This window comes from Simochromis diagramma, unplaced genomic scaffold, assembly GCF_900408965.1.
Source record: "Simochromis diagramma unplaced genomic scaffold, fSimDia1.1 OVJJ01000402.1, whole genome shotgun sequence".
NCBI lineage: Eukaryota > Metazoa > Chordata > Actinopteri > Cichliformes > Cichlidae > Simochromis > Simochromis diagramma.
Window position 1 is genome coordinate 4,377,084 of NW_024386972.1, and position 21,322 is coordinate 4,398,405.

The 21,322-nt window shown below is 39.0% G+C and overlaps 1 protein-coding gene across 2 annotated transcripts; it reads right to left on the reverse strand.

Moving 5' to 3' along the window:
* Positions 1-949: 949 nt before the first annotated feature.
* Positions 950-19,066, reverse strand: si:zfos-911d5.4. Of its 2 annotated transcripts, none has more exons than XM_040039225.1 (7): positions 18,842-19,066; positions 18,284-18,408; positions 17,185-17,285; positions 16,785-16,933; positions 15,691-15,919; positions 13,739-13,959; positions 950-2,378 (listed from the first exon to the last, which is right to left on the reverse strand). In XM_040039225.1, the coding sequence occupies exons 2-7, from the start codon at positions 18,400-18,402 to the stop codon at positions 2,211-2,213; spliced, it is 987 nt and encodes a 328-aa protein (XP_039895159.1). In that variant the 5' UTR covers positions 18,403-18,408; positions 18,842-19,066; the 3' UTR covers positions 950-2,210. The 2 variants fall into 2 exon arrangements, with proteins under 2 accessions (XP_039895159.1, XP_039895160.1); XM_040039226.1 differs by lacking the exon at positions 18,842-19,066 and adding an exon at positions 18,020-18,086 and having other exon boundaries at positions 18,284-18,390.
* Positions 19,067-21,322: the final 2,256 nt, after the last annotated feature.

Sequence of the window (21,322 nt, forward strand, 5' to 3'; positions counted from 1 at the left end):
AGATTTACAAGGAGGGAAAACAGTACACCTCTCTGAACAGTGTCTGGGAGGCTGTGGTTGCTGCTGCACGCAATGTTGATGGTGAACAGATCAAAACACTGACAGAATCCATGGATGGCAGGCTTTTGAGTGTCCTTGCAAAGAAAGGTGGCTATATTGGTCGCTGATTTTTGTTTTTTGAATGTCAGAAATGTATATTTGTGAATGTGGAGATGTTATATTGGTTTCACTGGTAAAAATAAATAATTGAAATGGGTATATATTTGTTTTTTGTTAAGTTGCCTAATAATTATGCACAGTAATAGTCACCTGCACACACAGATATCCCCCTAAAATAGCTCAAACTAAAAACAAACTAAAAACTACTTCCAAAAATATTCAGCTTTGATATTAATGAGTTTTTTGGGTTCATTGAGAACATGGTTGTTGTTCAATAATAAAATTATTCCTCAAAAATACAACTTGCCTAATAATTCTGCACTCCCTGTACAATGAATAAATACACTGGGGGCAACTTGGGGTTCAGTATCTTGCCCAAGGACACTTTGGCATGCAGACTAGAGCTGTCAGTGATCGATACACTGACATTCAAATTGGTGGACAACTCTTAGCCAAGTTGATCAGATACCTCCAAAAAAGTGGCTGTGGAGTGTATAATTATTATGAGACACTAATATGCATTTGTTACTTTTGGATGATTAAGAACATTACAATAATTTGGACTCTAAAACACCAGAATTTAAACCAAAATGCTGCAGCATAACATCTAAGAACTACAGAGATAGAGCTGCATCGGCTGATTCCAAACCATTCCTGTTATTCTGCTGTATCCTAAGATGATTCAATAACGACACTACAGAAATAAACAAACAACAACAAAAAAATAGGACTGAGATGGTTGAGGCCACTTCAGTCCAAAATGGTAAAAATAACTAACTGAACCAACCAATAATCACATCTCTTTATTACAACAACACGTGGTACAAACATTTGATAACACTTGATAACTCAATGACCTAAAAACCCCACACACCAATGAATCAAGCAAGCATGCCTGAATAAATCAACTGAGAAGCATGGTTCAATGTATAATGAAATTACAGTAAAACGTGCATGCACCCACCACTTATCAGATATTTCCTTGAAGTCCTTCCCATACCAGACCATCTGATATTGCAAATATTGTTTGTCAAGTGCTTTGGAGAAAACAGTTCCTGAGGACTATGTAGGTTTAAATATGTATAGGCAATAAATTCATGAAAACACCTATAATTTCAAGCAATGTTGACTCAAACCACAAAACAACCAGTCTCAAAAATGTGCAGCAACCAATGTAAACAACTTAGTGATGGCTTTAAAACTACAGATGATCTACCCCTCAGGTAAACCAGTAAACAGACATTTGAAAAAGCGAGTAGCTTGAGTACAGTGTAATGATGTTTCAGGTAGACATGCCATACAGAAAGATACCATCAACAGAGAGAGCTGTTAGCTAAAGGCACTGATATCCTGTTGGGAATAACTTCATTATGACCACTGCCAGGCCCAGTAAATGCAATTGCTAGCTGTTAGCGCAGCTGTGGAAGCCTGGGCAACTGATGGAAAGTGACTCAGACACAGTTATGAATGGTGCTGGTTGCTGTGCCTGTGTGCTCTTGAATAGTTATCATCTCCTCCGTGCGGTGGAGCATATTAATAAAGCACCTTACAGTTCCACTGTCTAAACAGACCGTAAATAACTTCCGATTAAACCCACAGAGGCAGTTACATCCTCGGCCCTCGACGTGCCAGAGGCCACCGGTTTTTAACCGCCACAATTAACACATTAAACACTTCAGTCCTAAATCGGTGTGACACAATCAGCTTGCATAATGATTAATTAATGGCTAGTGTAAAGTGTGGGCCAGCTCTAGAAATGCAAAACAAGAGAAAGCTAATCGTGCTAATTGTCTGAAACCATCTACATTAACATAATATTGTCACTAAGGAGAATCAGGGAAATTGGCAAATGGGACCTTTTTTCTTTTTTCCCCGATAAATGCGCACATAAAAACATCTGGAAGTCCTACAATATTGCAAAGTACAATCACTGCATGTTAAAATGCACTCAGTTTTAAAAAAATGCTACACACAAGTAAGCAATTTTTCTTCCCCTTGCTTCTTCAGTGCCATGTTGCGATGACGATCCTGTTTGTATTATCTCCACACAGTCATATGCTGAGCGTGATGCTGTGAATGGCGTTTGCTGGGATTTTAGCATCTGATTCTTCGCCGCTGATCCTGAAGATCACAGAGGTGTTGGAGGGGATGGTGGTGGTGGCATTCAGGGACTTCCCCAGCCAGCTGTTAGATCCACGCTTATACATTTTAACGGTTACCTGCAAAGTGCCAAAGAGAGAAATAATTAGAAATTTTGTTGGATATTTCTTGGTTTTAGGACCGTGTATACAACCTACGTGGTGGTGGTGGGGTGGGGGGGAGAAAGTCATTCTGCCCGGTGGAAAAAATGACTTATTTTATTGGTGTAGAAAGTAAACATCTTTGTTTACCTTGAGGTCAACTTTCCCCAGAAGTCTAGATTTGGCAATCTATTATCCTTCGTGGGTATTCTAAGGAATAATAGGATAAAAATAAACTATACTTGGGAGGTTTTTTTTAGACATCAAGATGATCTACATGATAACTATATGAATTTGTATACAGCCTAATCATAAAGTCACTTCCAGATTAATTTCATTTCCAATACCATCTACAACATATAACTCAGAAAGAAAGTCTGTTCCACTGTTGGATTTTAAGTTACTGATGCAGTGAATTGCATTTTGAATGAGGTTTTTCAGCTGTTGTCTTTTAAGCTCTCTATAAAACTGAAGTAGAAGGTACTGGTATATATTTAGATGCATCACACCTGCAACGTACTAAAGTAGTACTTCAGGTAATGATGTTTTTCATGGCTGGAAAATCTACAGTTTCTTTTGTAATCACTGTATCAGTTTATAACAATGTTGAATGAAGGTACTTTCACCTGCTCCTTGTTACAATGAGTGTCTCTGCATAGGAGTTTTAACGGCAGATGCCACGACCCAAAAAGGGATTTATGTCTTGCGCTAGAATAAAACCAGCGACTTGGCAATTGAATGTGTAAACCACAACACTATAGAATCAATTTATAATATGTAAACCTTACTAAAATAATTGTAGCGTATGCATATATATCTGTATGCACCCCATCTCCTCCCATCCTTAACTGCTGGGCCAATCTTGAATGAAACCTTGCGCCAACACTGACATGCATACAGCGATTATTACCATCTATGTTTTGCTTTTTTAAAGATGTATTATAATACCGAAATCTGTATCTGACTTACCTCTAAATATGGAATGTGGAATTAGAAATAAAGTTCTTGGATATCACAGACATATAGCTCAACAGATGATGATTAATTATGGTAAAGTAGAAGGCGTTCCTGACGACCACCAAGACTGCATGACCCCATGTAAATTTTAAAATGTTATAAATTGTAAAACTGTATTTTTAATTTGACATTTTTTGTAGTTGTTAATTTTTCATGTATTATATACAGAACAGATTTAAATATAGACATTCGCTTATTTACTATGAAGTCAGCAGTTTGAGGTTAACTGATCAGTGGGCAGGTACATTTCAGGTAAGATGTGTACAATGTGTATTACAACTGGGATCTTAAATTATTGACCAAACAAAATAATACATGCACTATATTACTAGCTTTTTTTTTTTTAATTACAGGGTAAAGGCACATGTTTTTCTTTTTTTAGATTATCACAGACAACACCAACATTAAGGCATTTACTTAAACATCAAACTCAAGGTTTACAGGTTGGGTTTTGTGTGTCTTATAACTGAATATATAAATAATACATAATATCAAAGAAATGATAAATTATATAAGAAAAGGTAAAACTAGTAAAATATTTGCCAGTCTGCTAGTTTTGTTCATCAATATAATGCCCGTCTGCGTGGCCTAGTCTAGTCTGAATTAGGTCAACTGTTTTACACAGTAAAACAAACCAGATTCTGCTTCTATTGGATGCTAATCCTTCAATACTCCTTAAAACATATTTAGAAACGTTTTTCTCAAGCTTGTTCGAATATTGAGCTCGAACTCTGTTAGAACAGTGATCCAAATGGAAGCCCGAAACAGACTAAATAATAAATTAACCTCGGTCTCACTGTGAATTTTAATTCCCTCCGCATCTTGAATGGAGTCATACCTCTCTTGATTCTATGTAGGTTGTAGGGCATAATACGCTTTAACACTACAAAAACTGCCTGTTATGTTTCGAGCCCGACAATGGAAGCCTTAACTAGATTTAGACATGCAGGTAATTGAACCACATCCATTTCAAAAAGAATGCCTTGCTGCATCTCTTGTTTGGCTGCATTTACCGGGGATAACAGAATATTACAGTGCCTTTTCACAGTTCCATTTTCTTTCACTTTAGCATTAGGCAATTTTTCAATTATTATTTTTTTTTCCATGTACTTTCATCCCCGGCTCTCCATAATGTCTGGGCCTTTTAGTTAATGGTAGCGACAGTCAGAGCCCAGTATATCGGCCCTTGTCCATTTTGCAGGTCATTGTGAAAGCCCAATAGGCCTTTTATTACGCCGACATCAAAAGGCAGATAAGCATTAGAGGTGGGGAAAATACCCTGCACTAGATATGTTCCCTCTTTCCTTTGTCTGCTATTGAAAGTGATCATTTTAATAGTGAAGAGGTTGGTGAGCTTTGGGGCTGATGGAAAGTGCGACACCCCTGACAGCCTACGAATATGAGCAAGTCGATAACACAACATGAGCACACAGTACACCCTCAACACCTGCACACTCTTGCTGCTAACCTAATTATCTACAACAAAGGCCACTGCGATTTCAGACACACATCTTTCCAGCATTTACTTACTTATTACTGTGCATTAAAACAGGGATAAAGATGAAAAAAAGCTAAACAATTGCGTCTTATATTGCAGCCTTGGCCAAATGCCACGTGGCTTCTGCTACAATAGCATCAGACACTTCAGAGTGAGTGAGTGTCTATTAATTTGGGATACATGAAAAAATAGCTTAATGACAGCTGGTGGCAGAGAGGCACACAAACCGAGACAAAGACATCAGAAAGGAATTATTCTAACAAATCACAGCGCAGCGCAATAGTTCATAATCAGCAATTAGCTGATTTAATGGAGCCAAAGTTGAGTACTTCCATACTTGTAGTGCACAAGAGGCAGACAATATAAAACCCACACTGAAGCAGGGAAGCTATAAAACCCGCCGCAGAACAATACTGCAAATTGTATTAAGAAACATATTTACAGTAACAACCATGCTAATTTGCTGCCCGTGGTTGCTTTGGAGTATACATAAATCCTGTCTGAGAATGTTAGCGTAGAGATGAATTGTGTCAAATTTAATTTACAGCCATTTAAATTCATCATCGTCCATTTCTGCGGCATCATCCGCCAAACAATAGTTACCAAGCAGGTAAACTACAGATTTCAAATACAAAAGAGCAAAACAAGTTTCTGTGTGGTCTAGACAAGCTGCCTGCCAGATGTTGCTCAGCACGGACCACGTGCCAGGTACAGGAACTGTCACTGCATGTTATCCCTCAAGTGAATGAGAGGGTGTGTTAAAGAGTAAAAGATCATGCTGTATCTGACTTGCAGCAGAAGAAAAAAAAAAAAGTAAAGTAGCTGCTGATAGAAACCAAAATGTCATTTAAAGTGCAATCTCTATCCGACACTTAAGATGTATTGCAACGTGTCACGGCGACACACTCTCCAATAAGCCAAAACGAACACTTTAAAGTCACTAAAATTAGGTATTAGGTTTTTCTGTGATTTGTTCACAATTGTAAGAGAACCATCGCTACTTCAAGCACCAGCAGGCCAAAATGGTGCATTTCATGGAAAGAACAAGACCCTTGGGGCTAAGGCTGGGTGTCACACAAAGGGCTGAGAGCTCACCTAACGGTGTCTACCCTGATCTCCCTCTCACTTTCAGTGTCGCAGAAGCCATGTGAATGACATCACTCCTCACATTTCAACAAGACAAACTCATTCTTCTTATTTACCGTCTGCTACTAGTCATAAATCCTATGTCTGGTTCACTGTTCACCTTTTAACCTCTTATACTCAACAAGACAACTCATTCTCTGAAAACTTCTCCATGCAAATTGCTGATAGACATCTCCAGTGGTTTCCTTATCTCCCATCTGCAGGGATCTCCACGGTACAGATTCAGAGCTAGTTCTTTTAAAGACCGTTCAAGCATCCTAAATCACTTCTGCTAATAAAACCAACATGAATCAATGATGTTTAATTGCGACTACAGAATTATTTCTGTATAAATGTATTTACTGGTCATTAAGGTCTGACAGGTATGACAAATCCGAGGAACTGTGTAATTGGGTAGGGACATGTCACCACCTGCATGTATTGCCATTCACAAAGTTCAGATTCTTCCCCTGATAAAGTCAAAGAATCCCAGCGGTGTATCAGTCAGCAGAGGCTGTTACCTGGAGCCATGGTGCAGTGTTTCAGGTGAACTCTGAGTGAGCGTAAAGCCACACCAGCTTCAGACGACGGGCTCTTTGTTCCACTTCGTGTCTCACTAGATGCGGACAGAGGGGGGGGGGAGGACACTGAGTAACACACCTTTGGTGCACCAAACCTCTTTGTCGATGGGCCAAATGTCATGGAAATGGACCAAAAATGGTTTGCAAGGCAATTAGGTAAGCACTGTGTGGTTTGGCTCAGAAGATGAATATATTAACAATCTGTTGAGTGAGTGACTACCAGCGGTAATTTGATTCAACTCAAGTCATGATCTTGATGATCTGACTCAATGATTTTCCATTAAGACACAAAACAGAATCTGATTAACAATCAGCCAAAAGTGTTTCCCCCCCCATAGAAGCGGCTAAATTAAATAAGCCAGCTTTATTCTAATTTAATACATAATAGATTTTGTTTTTACCTGCTAATTTTTTGAGGTTACAAGATATAAAAAAAAGAAGAAAAAAAAGAAATGTAAACAGCACCCCATATTCTGAGTCCAATCTCTATCTCTACAATACATTCACCCACTGAGTTAAATTCACCTGTTAAACTGCTTATTAATGCAAACAGCTAATCAGCCAGTCACACTACAGCAATGTATTTAAGCGTGTAGACATGGTCAAGATGACCTGCAAATGGTCAAAACGGGCATCAGGAATGGCTGTGTTGATACCAGACATCAGGGGAGAATGGCCAGACTGCCATATAACCACTTGTTACAATCAAAGCACGTAGAAGACCATCTCTGATGACACAACATTTAAAACCTCAAAGCTAATGGGTAAGAGTAGCAGAAGACCACAACCTGGTGTCACTCCTATCAGTTAAGGACAGGAAACTGAGGCTACCGTTTGCACAGGCTCACCAAAACTGGGCAGTAGAAGATTGGAAAAATGTTAGTGATGAATGAGTGAACGAAGACGTCAAGAAACGATGGGAAGTGGCAATCACGGACAAGATGCGAGAGTCGAGGCTCCGATGGTACGGCCACGTAGTCCCTAGCGATGAGAACTCCATCGCTAAAACAGCCCAACGATTAGACCGGTAACAGGCCAAGAAGAAGACCAAAAAAAAAGCTCTGGATGGACTGAATCAAAAATGATATGAAGGCTGCGAATGTCACACCAGAAGATGCTCTGGATAGGAAGAAGTGGAGGAAGGCGTGCAAAACACCAGATCCTTCATGAGCGGGACATGAACCGCTAGGAAAGAGAGCTTTGAATAGAGGGCTAGAATTTGGCAAAATGAAAGCATTAGTCCATCTACAATTCAGGCTGACAGTGGCAGTATAATGGGTTGGGGGATATTCTTTTGAGAATACCTTTTTGAGCCCATAGTATCAACTGAGCATCATTTAAATGGCACATCTTACTCGAGTACTGTTGCTGACCCATCTTCTGATGGTTACTTCTTCCATAATGAGGATGCACCATGTCACAAACTTCTCCCAAACTAGTTTCTTGAACATTACAGTGAGTTCACTGAAGGGCCTGCACAGTCACCAGACCTTTGTCCAATAGAGCACCTTTGGGATATGGTGGAACAGAAGATTTGCATCATAGTTGTGCAACCAGAAAAATCGCAGCAACTATGTGCTGCTATCATTTCAATATGGATCAAAACATCTGAGGAATGTTTCCAGCACCTTGTTGAATCTATACCATGAAACATATCAGAGCAAATCAGAGAGCTAGAGACATAAAGTGAATATCAATTAATTTTAAACATTTAAATTCTGTATTTTGTTGTTTTTTTTCCCTTTCATTTATATGAATCTTGGAATGGCTGTACTGTGATACCAATGTTATCTTGGGTAACGTACTGAATCATATCACGAGTTTCTATTTGACTCCCAACCCTATCCATTAAGATAGAGGTGGTGACATTTCTGTCCATGTTAATAACTGTGCTCGTCTGAGGCCACAAAAAGAAATAAATAAATTATATATATATTTTTAAAAAATGCCCGGTTAAGTTCCGATTAGATATGACTCCCCTTCCAACCTGCCTCAGCTAACAGGAAGCCATTAGGCTGGGCAATAACCATTTGCATGCAGTCACCCAGCTCTGACTGTATTTCCATCCACATAAGTGCATTTTCTGCGAGAGGTTAAAATATGAATCCCCCTCCTTTTTCTCCTCAATAGGTCTGGTTGTCTGGCTGACTTGAGAGGGCACAATCTATGACTGATTTAATTTGCTCTTTACGAACATCTCTAACAGCATTACCCCCAGAGCATACACTGACTGCCCCCATCTGACTCCATTAACTCCCAAATCAGGTTTAAAGACCATATTGATGCCGTCCGTTATTAAGGGTGATTATCAAAACAACAGACAATGGGCCAAAGTGTCTGTTAACTAGTTTATCCATAATTTCACATAACTGTAACAGATGGCAGGGCTGTCAATTATATACTGTATCTGCAGTGCACAGCAGTCACACACTGTCTGGATATGCAGCATATTAGCATTTACATTAAAAGAATGAGAGTCTGCTCACAAATGGTCAAAGAAAGCCTGAGAACAAAAATAAACTAAATATAAAATACAAATATATCTATTTGAAAACAAAGGTGAGAACTTGGATCCATCTGGCTTTCAGGTAGAGGCTTGCTGTAATTTAAAAAAAAGAGTGGTGACAAAAAATTTTTTTTTAATAATTTAAAAAAATTACAGTTTTTGCCGTTTAAGCCACTTCAGCACCTTTATTCTCCTCAATTAACGAGAATGGCTTTCGAAGCTGTAATTAAGTGCCTCTGCTCCACTCGGCCTCTTCATTATTCATGAATCCCTATTGATCATATCTTAGCACCTATGCTGCGGGGATCACTCTAATATCCTGAATCCATAAAACAAATAACTGAGCCTACAGAGATAAAAATGAACATGTTGGCCAATGACCACAGAAAAGTTTCTTTTAAATACTAAAACCAGCATTTAATGCCAAATTAGATAATGTCACAGAACTGGAAAAAAAAAAGATATCTATGAAGCTTACATGGTCTTATTAAATGTGCTATGACAAAGGATTGTGCAACAATTCAATAATGGTTTCACAGGTGATCACAGAATCATATAGCTAAGGATTTTCATTTCAAAATACTTTATTTTTGTTGTTGTTTAATTGTAAAACTGCACAAAAAAGGGAAAAAATTTTTGTTCTAATTCTTTATTTATCTTGCAAAAGAATCAAAGACAGAGTTTCGATCTTCTAATTATTTAAAATGTACCTATACAATATTTTTTATGGTTTCAATTCAACATTTGAATGTTGAAAATGTTCAAGTGAACATTTTACATAGCTGAACATTCGGATATTTGAACTGAGTGAAGAATCGCCCTGAAATACAGTTCACTGCATGGAACTTCATATTAATGGTGCCAACATATTTAAAAAGAAAATCCTGTTACTGCAACCATATTACAAAACCCTATTAATGCACGCGCTGTATTTTCTAGACAAAGTATACAAATTAACAATATTCTATATATATGCATGCAGTAGAGCAGATATTATTACCCACAGTGCCCTGCAAACCCGGGCTCATTCCACATTCACGGAAATTATTTGCTAATGAATAATAATGGCTTGGAGCTTAATCTTAAACATGTATTCAAATTTAGTGAAACTCAAACTCCACCTGTGTTAAGTAGGAATGTGTAAAACATGAACTCTAACGTTTCATGTTTAACTAAATTAACAAAAGAGCACTTGAAGAGCTCTCTAAAATGACTGGAACTGCATGCTGGGTGATGAATTTGGAGGAAACACATTGAGTCATCTTCAAACTGACAGATGCAGAATCTCTCCACGGGACTCTTCACTGCGGTTCAGTGCTCGAGTGAAAAAATAGATTTTTTTTTTCTTTTTTTTACTAAGTTTAATCACATGCTATTACAAGGCAGCTTTTATCATTGCCTTCCACTGTATAAGTGCCGGTGTCTTCACTAGTTCATTACAGACACTTGTGATTCTGCAGCACTCTTCTCATGCGTAATTGCACGGTTATTTTTCCTCCGTAGCTTCCTACACGCTCTTTGGCGCGAATTATTTCCAATTCCAGTTTCCTTTCGAGAGCGATCCTCCAATTACAGAAATCTGAACATCATGGTAGTGTCCACATAATTTTCATCTCTGCTGGGGAAATGCAATGCAACCAATAGATCTTTCTTTCTAGAAAAAAAAATCAATCTAAAAACTTTTCTTTGAAAACTTTTCCACAATGGAGATATCATCCTACGCACTGCGTCCCTACAGGCTTGTTGGGTACGCAATGAAATAAGTGAGCTATGAATCTGAAATTAGCGCCTAAATTGTAGTCTCAGTGACACAACTTTAAAGTGTGCTTTGTTTAATTTTGCATAACTGAAAAAAAAAACTACAGTTGTCTTCTTTCTTTTTTTTTTTCTTTTAGTGAAACAGATCCTTTGATAAGTGGAGTTATAGCCATGCTCACACAGAACACATAGAATATGGTTTCTAATGATTATCATAAATATTTGAAAGTAAGAGTAATGGGGAAGGCATATATTTACCTCAAAGGGGTGAATGCTGTTTTTTTCACTACAGTAAAAGAAACCCCAAAAGACACAGTGGCTGACAATATTATCTATTTAGACAGCAGAATTTGCAGGCTTTGTAAATGGCCTGCTCCTGGCCTTTTGTGTGCCTCCATTCATTATCACACAAAGCAGTTGATGTCTACCCTCTCTGCCTTTTCTGTGCTAAGCACCAAGTGCACCAGCTGTCCATTACAGGCCCGTGACGCGTGCAGCCTGGGAGATGGCCAAATGGAGAGGAATGTCATGGTGGAGTTAAATTAACAAGCTACATTTGTGTGGAATCTGTAGCTCGTCAGGGAGACGAGATGTATCTCCGGCAACAGAGATCTGATTATTTGTACCATTCTCCGTTAGCCGAGATGTTGTCTGTGAATTTGCAGATTTTCACCTACCGGCTTTGCCTCTATTAATCAGCTAGGAGGGGCTGTGTAGTCAAGTTACGCTCAAAAGAACTTAATCGTTGCTTCACAGCTCTGCAATTAATAGATGCTCTGTATAGGCTGACTGCAAGTCAGAAACTTTTTTTTTTTTTTTTTTTTTTTTTTTTATTAAATCAGGGTCTTCTCTTGAATAAACTGCATTATATGAACTGGCCTTATTAGAAGAGGGGACAATATGAAGATGAATATCACAAGTAACCTGCACTTTAAATTATGACATGAATAGATCTTCAGCTCTTTCTCTCTCCTTAACACACACAGACACACACACACACACACCGTAATTACCCCTCAATCCATACAAATTGAATGAAGCCAGAACCGTGGTCTAAGAATATAGACCATAATTAATAAATTACAGCCACTCCACTCAATCATTCTCCACTTTGGTGCATGTAGACATCCCATTCTCTGCAGAGTAATTGCCTGTGCTCACAGAATACACACCTACTGCCTCCACGGCAGCTTTCTGAATGCATCTGGTGCCACTTCATGCAACCTAACAGATGCCCGAGAGAAACCGTAGGTCATGTTGGAGATCTTCCAGCCTGTGTTTACAAGTTAAAAAAAAAAAAAATCAAAAGCATGCATTATTTGTAGGCTCTGAAAATGGGGGTAGCTATCAGGTTTCTTTGCTGCCCCCCCAAACTTCCCCTGGCAGCTGCTGCACATGAGCAGAGAGCATTTTTTCTCTCCTAAAGACAAAGTAGGTGACACAGTGAATTAAAAAGGGCAAAACCTCCAAATATTTAAAGTCCAAATTCAGGGCCAGAATCGATTTCCCCCGGTGCGGACTGCATCAACACACCTAGAAACCGATCAGAGAAATAAAACCAATTTCACAAAAGCATATTAACCATCTATTCTCCAATTTCCTTTTTTTTGTTGTTTTTAATATGAGGATGAGGTTTGCATCACTGTGCCTCCATTTGCAAATATCTCTTTGAAAATAATATATTTTCTTGTCATGTTTTGTGTCCCCCTGGGCAAGAAAAGAGCCCACTGGAGACTGTCTAATGACTGCTGGGTCATGTATCAAATACACAGCAGCTGGAGGCGAGGGGGGAGAGTACATACAGTCTGGGGTGCTGGGTGGTGGTGGGGGCAAACTAATGCCTGAGCAGGCTTGCATGGACATCGCAGGCTGAGTGTCTGGGTGTTCGAGGGTGGGTGTGAATCTGTAATGGATGCTGAGCTGGGTCGCACTCGCTGGTCTTTAAAGAGGTAACATTTAGTTAACTGACAAGCAGAAAAGAGGCACCACTGCCAAGTGAAAATAATTAAAGGTTCGATCCTGCTTTTTGGAAGAAAAGAAAATGTAACGAAATGACATTTTTTTGTGTGAATCTAACGTTCTATCATCATTGCAATTTAACTTCTATATAAACCACCTTTTTCGGTCATTGCTCTAGTGACTGCTAAGATTTGCCAATCGCATCCCGAGAGGCAACATTTACCGAGTCTGAATGAAATCTGCTTATTAACCCAAAACATAAAATCAATTTTAATCAGCTCAAATTACTGTGATGCAAACAAAATACCTGCCCTAACGCTTCAATAACACCCAGGGTGTCCATTAAAATGATCTGAGAGAGAAAGAGTGTAGGTGGTCGAACTGGTTTAAAAAAAAAAAAGAAAAAAAAAAGAACCAAATTTACATTTTGTGAAAAAAGCATTTGTTTGGAAAATTGGTCAGTACAATTTAAATTAATTTATATCTAAATGCTGAACACTGTACTCAGTTAGACCGCTCTCTGTGGTGTGGTGAAAAAAGAAAAAGAAAAAACGGTTCACTTTCTTATCTTAATTGCTAAACTGTATCACTTCATCTGTGTTTATACAGTAATTTTCTCATACTTCTAAACAGAAATGATCCTAATTGCATTCAAATAACTGTGAAATTGGTGTCATGTTTTGGGGGTCTTCAGCACAAATCAAACCTGTGTTTTTCCAGTTACCAGAACAACAGAGGATAATTGATGGAGGCAGTCATAAAGTGCTACTGCCACCTGCTGGTTCATGATGAGCGTGATGCTTCACATTATCATTTGGACAAAGCATTCGATCCCAAGTTACAAATGGCGTTTATGTTTGTGACTGGTTCTTCAGAACCACAGTAGTGGACTGACCTGAGGAGCGTGTCCCAGCAGGGCCCAAAGCGAGTCAGCAGAAAGGGTCTTGACACTGGAAAACTCGAGGGTGTCCGTCTCCTGGCGGTTGAGAGCGATATACGGGCAGCTCTGGAAGTCTCCTTTTAGCTGCTCGCCACAGTGCATCTGCACCAAATCCCACGTTCCCACCCTCCTCAGGACGTCTCGCACTGATTCCATCTGCCTGTACGACAGATGACCTGCAGGTCAAGAAAAACACAAGTTTAACTGGCTTTTTATGAGCCTTTGCCAATTTAGTCATAATTATTGCTAAATTTAAGTCAGAAGTTTACAAAACCCCATGAATGTCATGGTAATTTGGGTCGTAAATGATTTCTTTGAACTGTTCTGTTTACAGGTTGGAATAATTGCACAGCATAGATCTTCATAAAACAAGGGGTTCACAATTGTGAATTGATTTTGGATTGCCTCTAATCCACACACGGTCAAAAGTATAAATACAGGCTAAAATCTATACATACATTTACTTCAACATTTTAATAAGTAGTGCTAAAAATTATACGATGTCTTTTAACTTGACAAGGCCAAGGCCAACTAAGTTTCTCTTTCTCATAAAAAGGATATGTTTGACAGCTCTCGTTGGATTGATCAACACGTAGAACAATGGAGAAGGAACTCAGTGAAGATCTAAGGAGCACTATAAAGTTACAGAAGTTGAGATGGTCTCTTGGAGGAATTGGTAAACTGCAGATTCCAAGACCATCAGCTCAAACAACTGTATGAAAGTACAAGTTATTCAAATGTATGACATCTTTGCCAAATGAGAAGAAAATGGTTACCAAGCTCAGGACCAACTCAGGAACCACCAAGCCTGCCATGAATTAGAAATTGCTAGAATGCTAGCATCACTATCCTGTTGGTGGTAGCATCACTCTCTAGGGCTGTTTTGCTGCCAGTGGTAGTCGTGTATTGCACAAAGTGGATGATAGGGCTGTTCGATATAACGATATATATCGGATGACGATATAAAAACATCTATCTTTAATTTTACGCTATCATTTGTTTCGTGGTGTTACAAAATAAACTGTTTACGGCAATATTTTTTCTCCGTTTTGATGGTCACTGTAGTGGCTATATTAATTTCTTAAAGTTCTCTCTTTCTCTTATATTTAATATAACCACACTAAGGACGGATCGCGTGTCCGCTTGTTTATGTTCCACATAAACCTTTCACAATAAAGCTCAAGATCCTGTTGAGACTTTTCAAAATAAACTGAATCACGTGAAAGAGCAGATTATTTAGGGATGAGAAGCAAAAAAGAGCCGCCAGGTGCTAAAAAATAAACCTTAGACTCAAACATTAGAACAGGCTTTTCCCCGCAGCACGCCGTGTAATAAATACTCACAAAGAAAACGGCGGCCGTTACAACTTATGTCCAAAAATGTATAGTTTCATGCATCGGTTAAAACACTCGACTCCAGCTACATGACGGGCAGCTGGAAACACTTCCCGCAAGTCGAGCTGCCCGAGATTCACAGAATTTACAGAAAATGTTTTTGTGATTTATATCGTTATCGGGACGATAGAATTTAAACATATATCCAGGCAGAATTATGCAAGACACTTGTTGATGGCAATCAAAGGTGTGGAACTTGCTAAGGAACAGTTAACCAAATATTAGTGGGGGTATACGTTTATATTAGGCCTGTATTGATACTTTGGCCATGTGTGGATTAGAGAAAATCCTAAATAAATTAAAAATTGATAAATGTATGCTGTACAAATTACCAAGACATTCATGCCCACGATGAGTGTCTGTAAATTTCTGATTGATTCCACCAGAACTTTAGGCAGCAGTGGATATTTTCACAAGTTTTAAGACATAATAACAGACATATATCGTGTTATTATAGATCAGTTCTTTTTGCAATGTGTTGGAACACTGAGCGAAGTGTTAATGCATATTCACCAGAGATCCAGGAGGGCGTCACCGCATCTGATATCCAGGCAATATAGCCCTCCTTGAAAGATTTGAGGAAGTCCTCTATTTGGCTGTGGGAGACCAGCTCCCTCTTCTTCCTCAGCTCCTTATCCAGTTCACAATCTGGTGAGAGGAAGATGATTCTGGGGAAGAAGAGACTTTGGCGCACAGACACTCCACTCCTCTTCAAATGACTGCATAAGTTTGCTGTTTTAGTCTAAGAGACAGACATTAGGTAGATACTTATTATTTCATTTTCTTTATTAGTATCTAAGTAATAAAAACCTTTTCAGAAGCCTGGATCGTTTTGGTTAAAAAGATGATTTGTTTCATCCAACACTGATATCCACTTTGCATAAAACACCTGGAGAAAAGTAGCAAAATGTTCAGCAGTTATCGAATTTAAAGGCCAGCCGATTAACTTATTAAATGTTCCAGTATTTACGTGAACAATGCTGAGACTCATCAAGTTTAGCATGCGCTCACATTCACAGAATGTCTCAACATTCCTCCTGCAATGACCTGAATCACACGCTGTACTTTTAAATTTCAAAGAGGGCCCATTTAAAGAAATTATGTAACCTCAAATTTGTCGTGTTTTGTGTAGATTAATGAAGTTAATAGATCCAATTCACGCAGAACACGTTTCAATATTGCAGTGTGTGTTTGCCATTGAACTGTTCTGTCAAGCTTCAAGTCCAATTTGAGCATCTATAGAAATGGAAATGAATGACTCCTAACAGACCCAGCCACATAAGGTGACAGCTGTGTTTAGGCACCTGCCTGCTTTCATTCCCACCCCCCACCCCCACCCTCCTCAAACCGTGAATACAATTATGGCCTTTCAAATGAAGAGTGCCCACTTAGGAAGTTTAGGAAGCACTTCTGTATTTAAAATTTCCATATAAATTGTTATAGTGACTCAGAATCTCTTAACCCGACCACAGTTTGGATGAAAACAGTGTATTGGACAATTGGTTGGACCTTGGACTCAAGTGTGCCAGACAGTTTGACATTTAGGTTTTCATAGAGCCATTGCAACATTTCAGATAAAACTTGTCTTTTTTTAATTTATTTTTTACCATGATAGCTTTGAGTGGATCTTCAATCTGCTCAATGCACGTATTGGTAAAGTTCTGGTCCTCTTCTTTCACTTGCACATGCCAGTTTTGGTTGTGAGCAGACACTGTGCCTCTCCAGGGTTTAACATCTATGCAGAAGATCCCATGACCTTAGCAAAGAGATCAAGAAACATTAATCCTTGTCACTAGTCTTATAATATTAGTGTTACTGTTAGAATATAACTTATTCTTTCCTAAAGCCATTTAATTCGTAGCATGCAGCAAAATAGACGATTACAAAAACTGTTGTCCGCTTAAATAATCTTAAACATTTAGATGGAGATGCTAAATCTTACATCCCTATGTCATATGTATATTATTTTCACATATTATTCCATGCATTTCTTCGGCAGACACCAACCTGAAAGGATAACAAGGTTGATGTCATCTTTGGTTGTCTGAAGCTGGTCGGGGATACGCAGATTACAGAAAACATATTCCTTTTTCAGCCCGGTGAGTTTCCTACAGAGGAAGTAAATGGTAAAAATATATATTTTTGTTATTCCACTTGAGCACAGTGGTACAAGCTGCAAGCAGAATAGTGATAAATTATCATTTTGCCTTTAAACTCCACCAATGCTACCCCGATAGAGGTTATATTAGATCACCATAAGCTGCTCCATCTCCACTATTATGCTGTTGGGTGCTGTTACAGGTTGTGGACACCAGTGTTAGGGTTGCAGGTTGTAGGCGATGGACAAGAACAATGAGGTGAAAGACACTGCAATGCTCAGAGTGAAGTGCATGGGCAGAGGATGGATTTCAGTGATGGGTAGGGGAACAGTAATTACAGGCAAAGATTGTTATAAGGGACAACTCTACCCAACTTAACCAAAAAAACAAAACAAAGATTATGGGCTTTATTGCCCACAATACTGCTAGCTGGGTGTTTGGTTGATGCATTACCTGTAACGGATTATAAATGGTAGGCAGGACCACAGCCACTTTTTCTCAGATGTTACAGAATTATTCTGTCTCCTAAATTTAAAGTATCTTATTTTATTTTATTTCATTGTTTTATGAACACAAATCTTCTATATTGCTACAAAAAAAGGGAAGCTGTACAAAATAAAATTCCTTTACAGTTTTTAGAATTTCTGATTTGAACTGTATTGCAACTCACTTCACTTTACTGCCTCAATAAAGCGCTCTGTGCTGAAATAAAGCAGAAAAGCACCTCTCCACCACACTCTTACCTCATGGGACCAAGATCTAGTTTAAGGGTAGACTCTTCCGCTGCTCCTTAGAGTACAGGTGCTACACCTTTAATATGATGCATCAAGAAAAAGACAGATCTGGACTTCAATCATTTCTAAGCCCCATTTAGGGCCCAGTGACACCCCCCCAAATAAACTGTGCCCCTGGGGGTTTACCACTGCCAGTGTATCCCTGTACTTTACTTGACACACACTAACTGTACGACTAAGTTTAGTGCAGGTTTAAGTTGACCTAATACTTACATCACGCTTTGTAAAAAGTCAGGTACTGTCGGTGTCTGCTTTGGGATTTGGCCATGGGCAGCTTCTGACGCTTTGGAGGTGAGATGGAGCTGACTCAGCAGACTTCCAAGCTGAAACATTCTAGTCTTCATTATAAGCACATAAACAAAATGAGAATAAAGAAAAGCATAAGCATTCCAGTTGTTGGGGTATTTTTACAGAAAGACAACGCCATTGTAAGGAAATGTAAATGATTTGTCTATATGTAACGGGAGATGTTTCCCGTAACTCATAAACTGGAGACCGAAACCCTTGTTGTCGTAAAAACCAGCATGTTTGTGTACACTTTTGTCCCCCTTTCTTTTCTCTTTTTTCAGTCCAATCAAACTTTTAGCAAAACAAATTCACCATTTTCATCACTCCAGCATTTGCACTGTTTGCGTTTAACGGCGTGCTCACAGCTACACTCGGTTTAACCGCATTGTTGACGGTCTTTGGACGCTTGAACTTTAACGAACCTCAGAGAGGAGAACAAAGAGCGAGAGCAAAGCGGCATGCTGACGCCAAACAAATACGTACAGTTCAGGTATCGCGCTGTTTACGGAGCCTCTGAAGATGGAAACATCAGAGAATTCAGTTCGACATTTTCCCGACGTTAACGTCAGCCTGCGCGTCTTTTTCCCCCCTCTCCAAGGTAACCCTATCCAGGACAGCTGTTTCAAAATTTTGCCGACTCCCCCTCCTCCCCCTGTCTGGCTGCACTTCCACTGTTCCTGGAAGAAGTAAACAACAGACCACGTGCAAGACCTGCAGCATCAGATTTCTCCCACGGAGGAGTGACGTCACTCAGCCATCACTGCAGCGTTTGCATGATGATGCATTCAGGGAACCATTACTGTTGCTTTCATCCGCTGTGTAAATCGCAATAACACTGTGCAGAAGTACAAAATCGGTACATGAAAAAGCCACACAATGATATGTGTGTGTAAATGTAAACAAGTGTAGGTGCATTTGGAGACTAACGTAGTGAAAAATGAACAGTAGCAGAGTCTAGGAGAGGAAAAATATTAGACCAAGCTCCATCTGCTTCACACACACGGGCAAAACAGCCCCCACCCCTCCACGTGACCTAAAGGAGGAACAAATAACCCCCCCCAAAACCAACAAGAGGTAACATTATGCAAGAATCTCGAGGCTGCAGTGACCATACAGCTTATTCCAGAACTACAGAGGGGGAAGGGGGTCAACTGCCCACCCTGCTGTAGAGCCTTATTTATCCCTCCTTCCCCCTATTTTAAGCTTAAGCTCTCCTAAAAGAAATAGATGAAATTTGATTTAGATAAAACAGTCATTTAAGCTCTTTTCCTGCATTTGTTGTCTTTTTTATTCCTTTATTGCTGTATTTGTTTTGTATTTATTTGGGGGAAATGTTTTTGTTTTATTTATACCTAAAAATATTCGTTTTCTAAGAAGAGATCATGATACAATGAATCGTTTTAAAGTGATTTTTTTGTGTATATATTGTTGATTCCATTTACACATAAGGGATTTTGACATACTTTAATGAAGAGGTATCTGCCACCCTGTGTATACCTCTTCACACTCGTTTGCCCCCCATGTAAAATTTTCTAGATCCACCTGTGACAGTTCTGCAATATCAGACAACTGGCAAGATGTAGGTTAAGGTTGATGTAGTATTATTTTCTTTCTAATCAGAAACCATGTTTCTATTTCACTGTTCATGTGCAGCTTTAAATTTTACATCACGATCATTCTGTTTTCTTTCATGAAATTTCAAAAGGAATAGATAATAGAAATAAATAGTGTTGGGAGGAAAAATATCAATCCATTCCCATGGTATGAAAAACAGCTCGATAACTGGTACCAATTGGACATTCATTGGTCTTCTTTGGCTCTTGTCTGCCTTTGTTCTGGTATCTGTTGAGGTCCGGGTTCTGATGAGGCCAATCCATGACTGAAACTGCTGTCAGGCATTTTGTAGATGGCATTGCATGATGGATCAAAATCTAATCATACTTTTAAATGGAGCAACTGAAGGGAATGACTAAAGACTGAAAATGTGTGAAAAAGCAGCAACCCCCCTGCAGAACTATTGCTCAAAACCATGTTAAAAAATACAAGAAAGTCTGGCTCCTTGGAGGCAAAACATGAAATGTGCGTCAAAACTTTTGCATACACGAATAACCTTGATTTGTCCAGGTAGTAGTGGGCTTTTTCTTTTTTACATTACACTGTATCTGAGGTCACTGGAAAAACTTGGACATGCTGATGAATATGAATGTGCTTTTGGGTTAATGGGTTAATATTCACGCTACCAAGTCCAGACTTCCAAGTAACATAGTGAAGCTGCCTAAAATAGTGTGACTTAACATTTTCAAAGCATACACAGATGACAAATATATGTTCCACGCTGTTTTTTCTTCCTGAATTCATAGATCGTCAGCGAGGATTTGCTGGCACATCCAACAGGATTCTCACATCCTGCATGAGCCTACAGAGAGGATATTACAAAAGTGATGAAGAATATTTAATTCAGCAGTAAATACACAGTGAATATCTCAATGCGGTGATAAACAATATCCGGATAGCACAAAATACTATGAAAGAGCAGATAGCCAAATCAGCTCATATGGGCTCAATGGAAGCCAATAAACAGAGGCACTCTGCCTCTCCTGACCTTCACTTCTGGTTTAGATCGGGGCGATAAAGCAGGCGCAACCTCAATAAAACCCGTACAATGGAGTAAAATAAATAGATATTAAATTAAAGCAGAGGCGATACTGGCTGAACCGCCGCAGGAATTTGAGAACAAAAGCTCCTTTGTGAAGTTTAATATTGTCTACAATCACCACCTTATGATACATTTGCAATCAATTTCATCTCTTGCCTTGATGTATCAACACATATAATCATCTTGTATTGGAACTTGCAAATGACTTGTGTGTGCGAGAGGAGCCACGTTTAGATATTAAATGTGCTCCGTGCTCCCAGTTTGGCCTTTTCGGTCGGCATTAATATCAAATTCATAATCTCTGAGTC

Excerpts from the sequence above, each read along its gene's own strand:
- si:zfos-911d5.4 (XM_040039225.1), bottom strand. The coding sequence starts at position 18,402 with ATGTTTCAGCTTGGAAGTCTGCTGAGTCAGCTCCATCTCACCTCCAAA. Across the intron at positions 16,934-17,184 it reads CAACCTTGTTATCCTTTCAG|GTCATGGGATCTTCTGCATA; the intron begins GTTGGTGTCTGC and ends CTCTTTGCTAAG. Across the intron at positions 13,960-15,690 it reads GACGCCCTCCTGGATCTCTG|GTCATCTGTCGTACAGGCAG; the intron begins GTGAATATGCAT and ends CTTGACCTGCAG.